Source organism: Phlebotomus papatasi, chromosome 1 (assembly GCF_024763615.1).
Source record: "Phlebotomus papatasi isolate M1 chromosome 1, Ppap_2.1, whole genome shotgun sequence".
Taxonomy (NCBI): domain Eukaryota; kingdom Metazoa; phylum Arthropoda; class Insecta; order Diptera; family Psychodidae; genus Phlebotomus; species Phlebotomus papatasi.
In genome coordinates, this window is record NC_077222.1 from 35942787 (window position 1) to 35958405 (window position 15619).

At 32.8% G+C, this 15619-nt stretch overlaps 1 protein-coding gene across 2 annotated transcripts in view; it reads right to left on the reverse strand.

Annotated features, from left to right (window-relative positions):
• Positions 1-2015: 2015 nt before the first annotated feature.
• LOC129798961 (steroid hormone receptor ERR1) overlaps positions 2016-15619 on the reverse strand; it is a 48265-nt gene continuing 34661 nt past the window's right edge. For both annotated transcript variants that reach the window (XM_055842507.1, XM_055842506.1), the window contains exons 3-8: positions 15448-15593; positions 14801-15348; positions 7289-7470; positions 7020-7192; positions 2491-2649; positions 2016-2421 (exon numbers count right to left, since the gene is read on the reverse strand). In XM_055842507.1, the coding sequence (XP_055698482.1) occupies positions 2418-2421; positions 2491-2649; positions 7020-7192; positions 7289-7470; positions 14801-15348; positions 15448-15593 (1212 nt within the window). In that variant the 3' untranslated portion in view covers positions 2016-2417. The remainder of the gene's footprint in view (positions 2422-2490; positions 2650-7019; positions 7193-7288; positions 7471-14800; positions 15349-15447; positions 15594-15619) is intronic.

A 15619-nucleotide genomic window follows, 5' to 3' on the forward strand; every position in this document is an offset into this window, starting at 1 on the left:
GATCAGTTGATCGGTACTGATCAATCTTCGTATAGTCAGCTGAGCATCGCTAATCTGTCTTTGTTACCAGCTGCTCGATGCCGATCAATTTCATAATCGACTGATTGCAGCAGATCAATTTAGACGATCAGTCTCCGATAACGACTGATCGGCACTGATCAGTCTCCGTTATAGGCTACTCGACGCCAATCAATCTCCATGTTCAGATGATCGATGTCAATTAGTCTATAAAGATCGGCGTCGATCAGTCTTCGATATCGTTTACTCTATACGCCGGTAAGTCTCCATGATTGACTGATCGGCATTCAATTTTCATGATCAGCTAACAGTGACGTCGATCAATCTACATCATCGGTAGATCGACGCCGATCAGTCTCCATGATCAGCTGATCGACACCTGTCTTTGTTATCAGTTGCTCGACACCGATCAGTCTCCATCATAGGCTAGGCTAATCGTAACAGATCAGTATACAACACGATCGGCGCTGATCAGTCTTCGTTATCAACTGATCAGCACCAATCAGTTTCCATTATAGGATGCTCCACGCCGATCAGTCTCCAATATCGGCTGATCGCCACTCAAATTTGGCAGCAGATCTGTTTACCTTCGTCTTTAGGGCAGAATCACATTGACAGTAAAATGCTGACCGTATTTCGTTAATTTACACATTTTCATTGCAATTCTTACGCAAATTCTCGATTACCGTATTACCTTATATCATACTCGATGGCACTTAAGTGAAAATAATATAAGAAAATTGAAGAAATAAAAAGAAAATTCGATAAACGGTGAGCAAAAAATTTGTACGATTTATTTCTCGTAGTTTTTTTGCTCACCGTTTATCGAATTTTCGTTTTATTTCTTCAATTTTTTGAATTATTTTCACCTAATTCCACCGAATATGAGATAAGATAATACGGTAATGGAAAATTTCCTAAAGCCTAAAAATTTTAAATTCTAAAATCCTAAAATCCCAAAAATGCTAAAATATAGGAGAGTGACGTTTCAAACTTTTACCGCAGATAGTCTTCATGTACATCCTTAAAATATACGATGTTTTCAAGGATTCCAAAAAGTAAAATGAGAAATACAAAATATTGAAGTTTTTAGCCCTTTTGTAGAAGAACTTGGCATAATAGATATATATTAACTTTGACCGATTGCTTACCAAAATTTATGCATTAGGGCAGAGGTGTGCAAGAACCGTTTGAAACCGAACAAACGTCAAATGGAACTTGTATGTCAATGGTTAAACGCTACCTGAACAAACTTATTTTGACGTTTATTCGGTTTCAACGGTTCTTGCACACCTCTGCATTAGGGACTGTCTCCAGAATAATTTGGGTCTGTTGAATATAGGGTTACCAATAAGGGATCCCGAAATTCCGAAATATTGGAATACAGAAATTCTGGGAAACCGACCGGGCTTTTCGGAGCTCGGGGATTTAAACGCGAATTGGTTATCCATTTTAGGATCTTTCGATTAGTCTTTTCATGAAGATTTTTTTTTTAAATAATTACTCATAGTGAAATATATAAAAAGATGAGTTGATAAATGTACTTCGGCTCCATTTCGGTTTTTCTGGCAATTATAACTCTGCAAAAGAAGTTTTGCCAAAAACAGCTTTTGAAGAAACCTTGAAACGCATATTTAAAAAATGAACAATCAACCTTCCTGATCATATGTAACTCCTGAAGAGGGCGTTGCTTAAAATGTTTATGGGAGGGGCTTATTTTCCTTACCATCTTCTTGCAAAAAATGAAATTTTGAAACAAACTACGGTAAAATGTACTCACTTTCTTTTTAATATTGCAATTTTGACGAGACACTTTTCATCTTCTTCATTTTTCTTCAATTTTTTTTCTTAGTATATTCAACATACGAAATATGAATATTCCAAAGTGAAATCCAGCTGTATTCCAAACAAGAGAGAATAAACTCTTCTACCATCTTCTCAAATTTGTACTCAATTGACAAACATTTTTTTTTAATTTCTTAAAAATTATTAAGATATTTCTTGGAAATTTTGTCATTTTTTTAAAACTTTTAAGCTTGATTCTACCAATTATTTTGTTTTCTTAAGTTTCTTAAGCTATTAAATAATTGTGAAGCTGGTAAAATGTTTCAACTGTGATTTAAATTTATTCATTGTTTTTTTTTTAGAAGAATAATTAGAAAACCAATGCATCTAATAATAAGAGATTCCAATAAAATTAATATATGTTTCTCTCACAATAATGCTCTCAATCAATTTATTTTTTCTTTACCTATCGTCCAATTATTGCTCAAACTTTTTTTTCCTTAAATTTTCTTAAGATCACATCCCATGCGTATTAAAATAAAATCCCAGTTCAATTTGTCCCCCCGATAATCTCCATTCCCTCGCCATTTTTCTGGAGAGTAATTCCTTAAGTTTTATCTGAAAATTGCAAAATAGCAAAAAAATGTAAGTTATAGACTCACACTCTATGGCATTTAGAATCTCTACCGTGAGACTGGTTCCAGCATCTCCAGAAATAATTTATTCATTGTAACTTTTCTCTCACAATAGATTTGGCTCCAGAATTTTCTGATGATCGGGTCTGCTTGCCTAAGAGATGGCAACAGAAGGAGCAACTGTTGTTGGTGAGAAACGGCTGTACTATGTCTGCAAATAGGAAAATTCCTTATAGCACTGTTAGAATCCAAATGTTCATTAATAAGCAAACATTTGAACCTGAATTTATCGATTTGATTCATAATATCATACATTTAAATTGATCATCCGTGATTACAGGCTTTTAAAGGATTTTCTCTAGGTACAGTGTGCCAAATTTCGGCCCGTTTCTAATTTCGGCCATTTTGAGTGTAATTTAGGCCATGCAAATAAATTAATTAAAATTATGTATGTAATCTTGGAATAGTCGATGAATTCTTTTTGTGTGCCCGAAGTGTACCTTATGGAAGGCCATCTTCTTTTTTATGCTTTTTATAGTACGCCGAAAGTAACCTTATGGAAGGTAGCTTTCATTTTTGTTTTTATGCAACCGAAGACCTAGTCGGGAAGGCTCTTCTATGTATTCAATTCCCCAGAGGTATTAACGGTCCTTCTGGATCCCGTTTCCACGATGAAGTATCAGACCACCTAGTCGATGAATTCATTTTGCTTAACACAAAGACCGTTAAATTTTAGGTACAATTTGAATTTAAATTGCGTTGTAAAAACTCTGAAATTTTCTATCCGTTGCGTCACAAAACGTGGTCAGAAAAAAGGTGGCCGGTATTTCACTCAAAGTGTCCGGAATACTACCCAAAGCAATGCCCATATTATTATTGATTTTTCAATATTTTAAGAAGTGATTTAAAGAAAACAAAGATGATAAATGAGTTTTCAAGGTTCCACACAACCTTCCCGAAAAGGAAGTTACAAGAAATATCAATATGAATTAAAAATATTGCATTTCAAACTTAGGACTTCGGTGCTTATATGCAACTAAGCCGAAATTTGGCACACTTACCCTATTTCTTAAGCGACTTGAGCGAGTTTGAATCCTTTGGAAAGATCTTGGAATCCCTGACAAGCTTACAGTAGCCTCCCAGTGGTTTATCAAACACTAATTAAATTTAATAGAAAACCACTAAATCTATCAATCTCCAATAATCCTTAAATTTAAATGGATATTTTAGACGCTTTTTGAATAATTTGCAAATGTGTTCCAATAGGTTGTTCATTACTAAACGTAAAAACTTAAAAACGGCAATGAAAAATTGTCGTTTGATTCAGCAATCGTCGTAACTAGTAACTTCCTCATGACCCATACCAGTAATTCTTACGCATTCTTCATTCAAAAATTTGGGAATTTGATGATAAACAGAATGGAAAGTGCTTTTTTAATGTCTAAAAAGTATTTCAGAAAAAGTTTTTTTTCTTTAAAATTCACTAAAACTTTGACGGTAAAACCAGTTTTGAATATTATAAGCTAGAGGTTCAATTCAATTGTGGAAAATGATATAGATTCCCTAAATGCTCTTGTAAGACATGATTGCAACTTTCTTTAAGACAAGTTTATCAAAAACTTCTCCAAGTCTTCCCAAAAATCCGTTTGAAAATATTAGATTTAATGCAACGTTTTTCTTTATAAAAAAAATAATAATAAATCCATTTTTGATCCAAATTAAATAATTTGTCTTTTTGAAAAGATTTTAAGAAGCAACAAGTCAGTAAAGGTGCTTCTCTGGGGTGAAAAAGATCTGAACGTGAGCTTATTATTAAGCGAGTTTTTTTTTAACAATATCACCTATTTAATTGTGTTATAATAATTACACTGTGCAACAGTGATTTTGTCCCTGGGTTCTCATGTTATTTTTTATATTGCTAGGGTCAAATGATTTACGAAAATACTTATCATTTTGATTTCATTTTATTTTTGCGCCTGGAATCTAGGCAAAACCGTTTTTGCCGTTTTTCGATACTTGGATGTCTATATCTCCGATTCTGCTGAACCGATTTATTTCTTAATATGGGAACATTTGTTTTTTACATATGCCCGATTTAAAGCTTGAATATCGCTAATATGGTGATTTATATTTTGGACGAAATTTAAAAATTTGGATTATTATTTGGACGAAAATTACGTATTCATGAGGTCAAAGCCGATAATTGTAGGAAAAACTTCCAAAGGATAATAAAAAATTGAATTTTAAAAAGAGCTTCAATGCAGAGTTTTCCATGAATAACTGGCATATAAAACGTAAAATTAGATGCTTATTGTTTATAAAACACAAGTTTATTAAGAAATTTTATATTTAAAATTATGCAATTAATATTCCTTCTTTTGTAATAAAACTGTTTAAGATTGAAGTAAGACTGAAATATATAGTTGCTAAAGATATTATTTGAGTTATTAACTTGCATTATATCTAAGCACACTTTAAAAAACAGTAAAAATTATTAAGCTTCTACAGTTGTCAAAAACAAGTTTAAGAAATACCCTGAGTTTTCTGAATTTGAAGAGAAAAAGTCAAAAAGTGTGAAATAGTAAAGATTTTCTCTAATTGGCTAAGTGCTCGATTTTCGTTTGAACCTCAATTTCGAGGTTAAAAAACAATCTGAGAGAAAAGTTGCACATAGTCGAAAATGTAGCTAATAAAACTATCTATCGAACTCATAAAACAGATTGTTAGGGACAGTCCTACTGTTCGAGATATTTTTGATTAAAGGTGCTAAAAAGTTCGATTTTTCCATGTTTTCTGACATATATGAGACTACAGCGCCCCTGGTGTCAGTTGTACGAATTCCATCTGTCTAAAGGATTATCGGGCATCTAAAGGAGAACAAATGTTCCCATATTAAGAAATAAATCGGTTTAGAAGAATCGGAGATATAGGCAACCAAGTATCAAAAAACAGCAAAAACGGGTTTGCCTAATTAAAATGATAAGTATTTTCGTAAATCATTTGACCCTAGCAATAGAAAAAATAGCATGCGAACCCAGGGACAAAAAAAAGTTTAAAATTGTTGCACAGTGTTATAATGGTTTTTGAACGATATTAAGTATTATGATTCAAATGATTATGATTATTGTAGGAGAGTAGCAATGGTCCCTCTTTTTCTTTCTCTCGCCTATACTCTTGTGCAGACTTTACAAGAATTGTTAATTTAGACCTTCAACTAATTTTTTTGAACATTTTTGCCAATTAAAGATGGAAAATTTCAGGAGAAGTACAAAAACTAAATTATTTTAAGTATCGGTCTTTGTTTGCTATCTTTAGATGATTCAAGCTTCAAACATCTCAAGTTTTTCCATGTTCTTAAAATATTCAATACCTGGTTCTTTTCAGAAAATTTGAGTCATTTGACCTGTTATTAAAATATAATAACATAACGGCTCAAATTCATTAAAAAATATATTTAAAAAAAATGAGATGCTTTGCCATCTTTTTGGCAACACATGGACACTTCAACGACAAAATAAGATGTTCTTGGTAAAAAACCATTTACACAGTTTTTCACTTCTTTAAGAAAATAGCAAACTGCTGTATAGAACCGCCATGAGAACTTAACTAGAACACTTGGTTATCGGAAGGAACTAGGTTTGAAGAACACAACGAGAGTAGTAGCACATACAATGCCATGGGACGCTACCACGTTGCAATATCAGTCGCTTATGTTCTTTGACCAATTTTGCTCAGATTTCGATCAATTATCGTTAGCATCACTTGTGACTTATGTCAAAAAAAAAAATAGCACGGCGTAGTAGGTTACGAGTACTTTAGTTACAACAATTGCTGATCCAAGCGACGAAATATTTCACGAAATTTTTGAACTCATGCCGTTGTTACGGGTGACTTTGCCCTCTTTTTCGCAATTTAGTAAAAATTTTACTTTACATTATGGTCAATATTAGGGTCTTCTAAACTCTAAACAGGCTCAGACTGATCCTCGAGAATATTTAACCTGTAAAATTTGACAGTAAAGATTTAGCCCAAATTGCCATACTCTGAGTCCATTTTGTAAATTTCCTTTATCTGATCGTTTTGTCGCCAAATATTCTTAAAGATCTGCCTGAGCCTAAGTATATTTGGAGATTTAGGGTTTTAGATTTTTATAAACAGCGTTGAGGAGCTTAAAAATATGTTTAATTGTCATTCGATTTGTTTTATTTCCACTAACATATAATAAAGCGCTGATTTTATTAAAAATTTCATGCTTGTCCGCAAAGCAGATAATTTTTAAGAAGCAAAATCCTACACAGTGTCTTTTTTACTACATACCCAATTTTTCTTGTACGTATTGAATCTTAAAATCGATATTCAATAAGAATCGACTACCCTTCATAGTTATGATTTGTTTTCAAAATTTGAACTTTAATTCTTTTTCGGAATCCTTTCAGTCAGAATTCAGAATACTTTCATTCAATTTTACGAAGAAAATTTTATGAAGTCTTCTGCCCTTATTAAAATTTTAACTATGATGTGCCTCCCTCAAAAACGCCTAAATAAATAAAGCAAAGTAGAAGAATAGAAAAAAAAACTTACCTCAGCACATAAACACAATCATTGAGTGCATTTAAAATTGTCTCCCGGAATTTCCTCAGAGCCCCATAATTGTCCAATTTAACATCACAATTTGCCAATAGAAGAGCCTTAAGTAAATAATATTCCTCTTTGCTGGCCGCAATTCTTTCCACACGCTGAATTGTAAGGGCACACTGAAGAAGAGAAAAAGTAGCACAATATGGGACACAGTGTTAGTAATAAAAGATTATTCTATAAAATGGAATTTTCTAAATTATTATGAACATTACATGACTGAACAATTCCACAGCTCCACATTCCTTTGCTGATCTTTCATCCAGCCAGAAATCTGTGGCAAAGTACAATTTACCATTGAATGGCACTGATCGATGAGCTAGCTGCAGTGTAAGAATCTCAGCCCAGCTTCCCTGAAGTAACTTCATCTGATCATTGAGAGGTAAATCTGTAAAGCCTGCAAGGTATACAGTGATTTAATGATCTCATTTTTTGAATGGTTTGTTTGTATCCAATTTTGACATTTTAATTGAAAGCCACACTGAGAAAAAACGGGGGTGCGATTAACTTTTTTTCCTCATAACTTTGACATATTTTGGGTGTAAAAATATATCAACATTTTTTAATGTTAATTTTACACCTTTTTAAGGGTAAAAGTAACATGAAAAAGGGTAACTTTAACCCCCAATATACCTAAAAAGCATAATATTTACACCGATTTAGGATCAATACTGCAGGGTAAAATTAACATTTCCGGAATGTTATTTTAACTTTTTCGGATTTCTCTCAGTGCAGAAGCAACTTTTAATTGATTAAAGGAAATTGACACGGCAAGTGAATATGAATTTTTCAGAAGATCACCCAGTGTCTTAGGAGTAATCAAATAAAAATTAATTATCGATTCATAACCGATTGGAACTGACACAGACTTGTGAGACATTCCAAGACCTTTGCAATGATTCCATACACATACATGATACTATTCGGTTAACCCTTTAAGGACGATTGGAACACCGGTGTCCCATAAAGAAAATATTTTTTCCTGACTATCCAAAGTTATTTTTTTCTTATGTCTGTACATAATTGTAAAGTAGAAGGTTGAAGGAATCTAGAATTTTTTTGCAAGTCTCTAGCTATTTGCTATGTTACTAAATATTTAACCTCAAAAATGGCAAATTTTTAAATTCTCAAATTCATAATTGATTTTATTTATTTTTTTTACTTCTAATTTTTTTTAAGAAAAACCCTTTTGGCAATAAAAACTACAATACTCATACGTAATATTTTTCATTAAAGCAAAAAATATTATTCATTGGTATTGTCGGAAAAATTACTTAAATTGTGGGGCTATTTTTGTCCCTATCGTTCATTGAAGCACAAAATACACCGAATCAGACTCTGTTGGACTTTTCAAGGTTAGATGTAAGACTTATCATTGATTATGAATCTCAGTTTAATTTTTATTGTTGATTTTCAGTCCGTAAAAAGTGTCTCGTCCTTAAAGGGTTAATGATAACGCTCGCTAGAGGCTTTTTGACCTTTGACCTTGAAAAATCGTTATTAGGAATGATTAAACGGATCTTTCATATATGGACGAACTGTTCAGTTAGATAACTACTACAACTACTACATCTAAAAAAAAGAGATGCCAAAGTGTCCCACCTTTGCGCAATGCTCTAACTCACGAGACAGAGTTTTTTGTGAATTATCTTTTCTCATGGCCTATGAATGCATACCGGTTTATTACCGATTAAATTAATTCATAAATAAGAAAACCATTTCGAAATAAAAAATTGCTTAAGAGCACATTTTAGAAAGTCCTCATTGTATACAGGCAAATAATAAGGTAGATTTGAAAAGTTTTTAGACCGAAATTCCAAAATCTGACTCATATCATCCTAACGGTCGACTCTCAACATTGGTATATACATCATTTGTGGGTGCTTTACCGATTCATTACTAAATAAAATCGATGGTTGGAAATTTCAAAGCATTTCGAAAAATTCTAATTACGAAAAACCGCTTGAGAAATAGGTAATTCAATGTCGTTTAACTGTGACCTTCGAAAATTCGATATCGAAATGTTTTACGGTCATAAGTATCTATGGGCGAAATATTCACCTTGACTACCTCCAAAACCGGTGGCAGCCATAATCCCGAAAGCCAAAATCCCGAAAGCCAAAATCCGGAACGCCAAAATCCCGAAAAGGCCAAAATCCCGAAAGCCAAAATCCCAAAAGCCAAAATCCTGAATTTTTAAAATCCTGAAAGGGATGAAATTATATGGAGGAAAATGTTTAGAACAATTTTCCAAGACACAGAAGATTTCCCTCTGCCTCTAGCAAGCGCGAGTGAAATCGCGGGAGTAGCTATGACACTTTTAAGAATTCGAGATTTTGGCTTACGGGATTTTGGCCCATTCGGGATTTTGGCGTTCGGGATTTTGGCTTTCGGGATTTTGACCGGGACCCCTCCAAAACATATTTGAAAATAAAAAAAATCCAAGGGCCGTTTTCGAAATAAATCGAAAAATATGGCTTTGAAGGGGAACGAGGTGACTCAGGAGAAATACGAAAAAGACTAACACTGGCTAATGGATGGGGTCATCAAAAACAGGAAGTCGATATCTCATACTGTTTGACCTTTAACATTGTCATAAGCTTTCGAAAAAATGAAAAATATTGTTAATAAATATTCGAGAAAGATACATAATGAATACTTTACTAAATCAATATCGATTAGGTCAAATCTAGTCGGGTTGGAAATTTTTAAAACCTTTCAAGAAAATTCAAATTTAAGCAAATTGGTTGAGAAATAGGCCCTTCAAAAAGGTTTAAATTTGACCTTTGAAAATTCGAAATCGAAATGTTTTCCGATCGTAGGTGTCTATGAACCCAGTAACGAAAGAGTTTTGGGTTCGAAAAATTTTGACGGTGGCGACCCCCCAATTTCTTCAGAGCGTGGTGGTCACCATCAAAAACTAATTTAATTCTCTGCGGTGGCCACCAATGCGGCGGCGCTACGGTATTTTCCCCACATTCACCACCAAAAGTTCGATGTTTGTACAGTAGTACGACAAGTAGTGCTCTGTATAGTACTTGTCTTATGGAAAATTTGCACAGCGTGACACAAGACGTTCCTGGAACTTTGTTCCGGATTCGCCTGTCAGATGGCTGATTCCTCAGAGTTTTGTGAATTTTCTTATTAGTGAAAAATGATAAATTAGTGTTTTTTCAAGCAATTGACCAGCAGGATTCCAGAGAACAGTACAGGTACGTGATAATTTGATTGCAGTTCTGTAGAGTTTTTCATTTTTTAGGTCTTAAAAACACTGAAATATAAAAGTGACGCTTAGTGAGCGTCCTTTGGTTTTTGGGGCTCCCAAGGCAATTTTTTTTTATAAAATATACTTGAAGAGTCCCAAATTTAAGTTAGTAGTGTTGTTTAATAAGAAAAAAAAATATCTGGGCAGTAGATGAAAAAAAGGTTGCATTAGGAAGCTCTAACCTCATTCTAATTCATTTTCCATCCGGAAGCCTTTTTTGGGCCCCACATTCAATTTATAATAAGGTGTGAGAATTTCCTCAATCTCCATAGATAAGTGTATTGGGTTTAAAAAGGATTTCTTTAATAGGATTTTTTCTTTAATTTTTTTTAGGGTAATTTAGGGCAACATGTTTTCATTTCTCAAACACTTTCTGTCCGGAAGTATCTTTTCTAGGGTTTCAGATCGTAATTAAGGATGAAATAATCGTATTTCCTCAATCCTTGTGGATCTGCGTGTTAGGTTTAACCCTTTAAGGACGAAATACTTTTTACTGACCGAAAATGAACAATGAAAATGAAACCGATAATCAAAATCAGTGACACGTTTTACATCTAACCTTGTAAAATCCAACAGTCTGATTCGGTGCATTTTTTACCTCTACATGATAGGGACAAAAATAACCTAAAAAATCAAGAAATTTTTCTGACGATACCAATGAATGATAATTGTCACTCTAATGAAAAATATAATGTATATGAGCGTAGTAACTTTCTATTCACAAAAGAGTTTTGCTTAAAAAAAATGGAATATAAAAAAAGTAATTTAAAAATTGCTCAATTTTGAGCTTAAATATAGCAAATAGCTGGACATTTGTAAAAAATATCCTAAATTCTTACAACTTTAAAAAATTGATATTCTCATAAATACAGAACATGGGGCGCTTCCATTATTGAAACCATCACAAAAAAGACAGCACTATTGTTAGAAAATGAAGTCTAACAAACAAAGAAAAAGAAAAGTAACGTTTTTGCTTATAACAGCATATTATTTGAGGATCTGAAAAACTGTTGTCGCAAAGATTAAAAAATAAAAAATATAAATATATGATTTTTTTGTTTATATCTTTTCAATTATATGAAAGTAAATAAATATATAAAATAAAAGTCTCAAACATTTTTAATGATTACTGAAATATTTCATTTATAGGTCTTAAATATTTAAGACTAAAAAATAAAGGCCGCCATAATATGAATTTTTCAAAATTTTAAACTGTGTGACTGAAACATAGATAGGGAAATGTAGGCATGGTTCGCACAGAGCTAGCCTTCAAACGATGCAAATTTTCTCTTTGTTTGTAGAGAGCTGACCTACCCTTTCGCATCTCGTTTCATTATCTGAATAATAAGATTATTATGGCTAAGAAATGACGTACTAGCTCTTTGCAAACAAAGAGAAAATATGCGTTGTTTGAAGGTTCACTCTGTGCGAACCATGACAACATACAATACAATACAATACATTCCCCTACGTTCTGAAAAGGTCTTGACATCAGCTAAAACAGTAAAATTTCAGTCCAGTCCGATGAGTTACAGGTTTAGACAGTTATTCAAAATGGTGGACAGTAACGTAAAAAATCAAGATGGTGACCACGTGACCTTATAGATCTTGTGCATCTTACCCTTAGATATGAAGATCTTGATTGTCGTTAATTATTAAAAATTGTTGATTTTTTTAATATTTACCAGAAAGTGCAAAGTCACCTGCACCTTATCTCAAATGTAAGCATTTTTTCTTAATTTTTTAACATAGTAAAGTTTTATAAAATAAATGCTAGTGATACAATCCATTCACTAACAACTGAATACAAATAATTTTACCCATTCACTCACCTCCTTTCATTTTAACTTTTGAAGAGTAAAGTTAAGAAATACCGAAAAAAGGGCACAAACATTAAAAAGAATTAACTTTAGGTAGTCAGGAAAAATTATTTTATCTACAGGTCACACGGGTGACCCAATCGTCTTTAAACGGATAAAAAGGATTTCTTTGGTAGAGTTTTTTCTTTAATTTTTTAGAGTAATTTAGCGAAACTGTCTGCACTTTTTAAATACTTTCAATCCGAAAGTAGCTTTTCCGGGGTTCCAGATCGCAATGAATAATCAAATAATTGTATTGCATCAATCTCTTTATCTGAGTGTTAGGTAAAAAAAAAATGATATAATTTTTTCTTTTCTAAGAGTATTTCACAACAAATTTCAAAACTTCGAAACTGGACATTATTGTTAACAACGTGATTGGAAGATGAAAGAACACCCTGGAATTCCACGTATTCTAATATAGCTCAGGTATTTACTTTTAATAAGAAAATATTTTTATATGAGATTTTTAAAACTATTTTGTATCATCATTACAGAGAAACTGGAGTGAACCGAGTTAGCACTTATTGAGAGCCAGCAGACGATAATCAGTCAAATGACGATAAGGACGCACATAAGGAAACACAGGCGGTTAAGAAAACATCGGCAGAAAACATAATTTCTAATTAATTTAAATATATTGTTCAAATTTTCTCCGTTTTGTATGGTATTCGCACTTTCACGATTTGAGTAGCACAATATGCATGGATTAATACATTTTTAATAAAACACTTTTTTTTTAATAAAATATTAATCAATAGTTAATTATTATTGAAAGAAATTGTTTTTTGTGCCTAATTATCATCTAATTTTTATCACTAGAATGAATGAAACGCCACTCTTTAATAATCTTTTTAAGAAAATCAGCAAAAAATATTTATGAAAATTTAAAATTAAGGAAAATGTTCAGTATAAACCTTTTTAAGATAAAACCGGATTTAAAATGTACACAATTTTCTATCTAATTATGTAATGAAAAATTAAAAAAATCCCAAAAATGCTCAAAATGCCACTAAAATCGCGAAAGTACGATATAAATAACATAAAAATTTGTAATTAAATTAATTAATTGTATTTTATAAATTTAAATGCAAATAAATTTAATTTTAGTATATATTTTAGATTTATTATTAAAAATACGGTTAAAACCGGTAAAAAACCGTTGGTCAGTTGAAATTAAAAAAATGTCGTTATTTTAAAATTCAAAAATTGCGAATTCCCCACAGCATTTTTACCACTCAACCCCGAACAAAGTTCCTGGAACGTCTTGTGTCACGGTCATTAAAATTTCCATAAGGCAAGTACTATACAGAGTACTACTTGTCGTACTACTGTACAAACACCGAATTTGCGTTACTGGGAACGAAACATTCACCTCGACTAGCTCCAAAACAAATTCGAAAATGAAAAATTAAGAAGCCGCTTTCGAAATAAACCAAAAAAAAACATAGTCTAATGTTAACTTATGGAGGATCGCCGAAGACCAGATGTCGATATCTTTAACCGTTTGTGCTCGAGTCTGGTAACAAGTGGAAAAAAGTGGATTATATAATTGCTCTCTTTAAGCTCGAACAGTAAAAAGAAAATGAAAATTGCTTTAGAGTAAAGTAAAACTATCTCCAAGAATTTTAAAATAGAAGGTAACCTATTAAAAAATAATTCTTGTATTTTTAACATTCTAGGCTTTCATTAGACTAGACTAGACTAAAATTACTAAATTTTTTTGATAGGAAATGCTCTTTTAGTAGGTCTAGTAATGTGAATAATGAATATTCTCTATAGATTGAAAAAATTGACGTTAAAAAATTCAGATTTTGAAGTTCTGACCAATCCAGTATTTCGACTCTTTCAGGATTTTGGCTCTTCGAAATTTTATCTTATTCTAAAGTTTATCGTTTGGATTTTTGACCTGCAGAATTTTGACCTAATTTTCGGGATTTCGATCAATTCGGTATTTAATTTGTAATTCGGAATTTTGGCTAAGAGAATTTTAACACATTCGGGGTTTTAACCATTCGAGATTTCGACATACGGAATTTTAGCTGCCAACGAAATTTTTCACAATGTTATAAAAAGCCTAAGGATAAAGTATAAGTATTTAATAATGGTTATTTTAAAGCAGGCATTTTAAAAATATCTTAATCCTGATAATTCTTCAATTAAGTGCAATGCAAATATAAGCCTCTTTATCATATCGTCAATTCAGGAATGAACGATTTGTATGACTTACTAAACTTTATCTTCAAAGTATAAACTTGGTTTTGAAAAATGATAAACTTAGAAAGGAATATTCTCTGAACTTAAATGTGGATCTATTCAGGCTACCAATTCACTGCTTAATTGGAAGGAACAAATTCATATTTAAAAAAAAATGTCTAATGATATTCTCAACAAACGCAGAGTTTTCCCGGGGAATAATTGTATGGAAAATCTTATTTTAGTCTCAGAATGAGACGATTAATATACTGCAAGACATTTTTAGAGACTCTATCGTGGGGTCAATTTCCTCTGAACTTGATAAAGCACCAGTTTAGTTTGATAAAATGCACACGCGATAAGGCTTATGCGATAAGATTGAGGATAAACAAATATAGAAAACTTACCTGGAATTTGTTTTGCCCAACTGATTACATTGACTAATTCTCTATCGTACAAATCACTTAAAACACTAAGCATTTCCTGAGCATCGACTCCCATGCGATCATCCATGAAGACTTTCACATCCATTTGTCGGTTCATGAGGTCAATTCCACCATGACCCACACAGAGTGGATCTGGCTCAAATGACGACAACATCTCGAGGATCTTGTTGTCCTCGAGGGTCGTGCCACCCGACGTAATGGCATTCGAATGAGGTAATTGCAGTTGATAGGGATTATTGAGTGGATTGCGTCTGTACTTTTGCCTTCCGCCCCGTACTCTATCCAACCTCACACCCTCCTTCAACATCCCCATTCTCAGGCATTTCTGGAAGCGACAAGCCTGACACGCTTTACGACGCCTCTTGTTGATCTCGCACACATTGTTGGCCGGACACGTGTACTCAATATTGCCTTGGATGGTTCGCTTGAAGAATGCCTTGCATGCTTCACAACTAGCCACACCATAGTGAAAACCAGACGCTGTGTCGCCACAAACAAGACAGATTCTCCTGCGATCGTTGCCAAAAAAGACAGAATTTGCTCATAACTTGTCTCTAACATTGCTAATTATTACTATCATTTTTTTTTCTCAATATTATTCCTCTCACCTTGGCAATTCTTCCTTTATTGTACTCTGTTGAATAGAATCACTCGAAATTTCACCCAAGGCTGATGTTGTGGAGCTACAGAACTGGCCATCGGGTGATTCTGGTGACGAATTTCCCTGATCCAGCACCGTCACTTTGTACTCAATCTATTTGGCCAAAACAAAAGACTGAC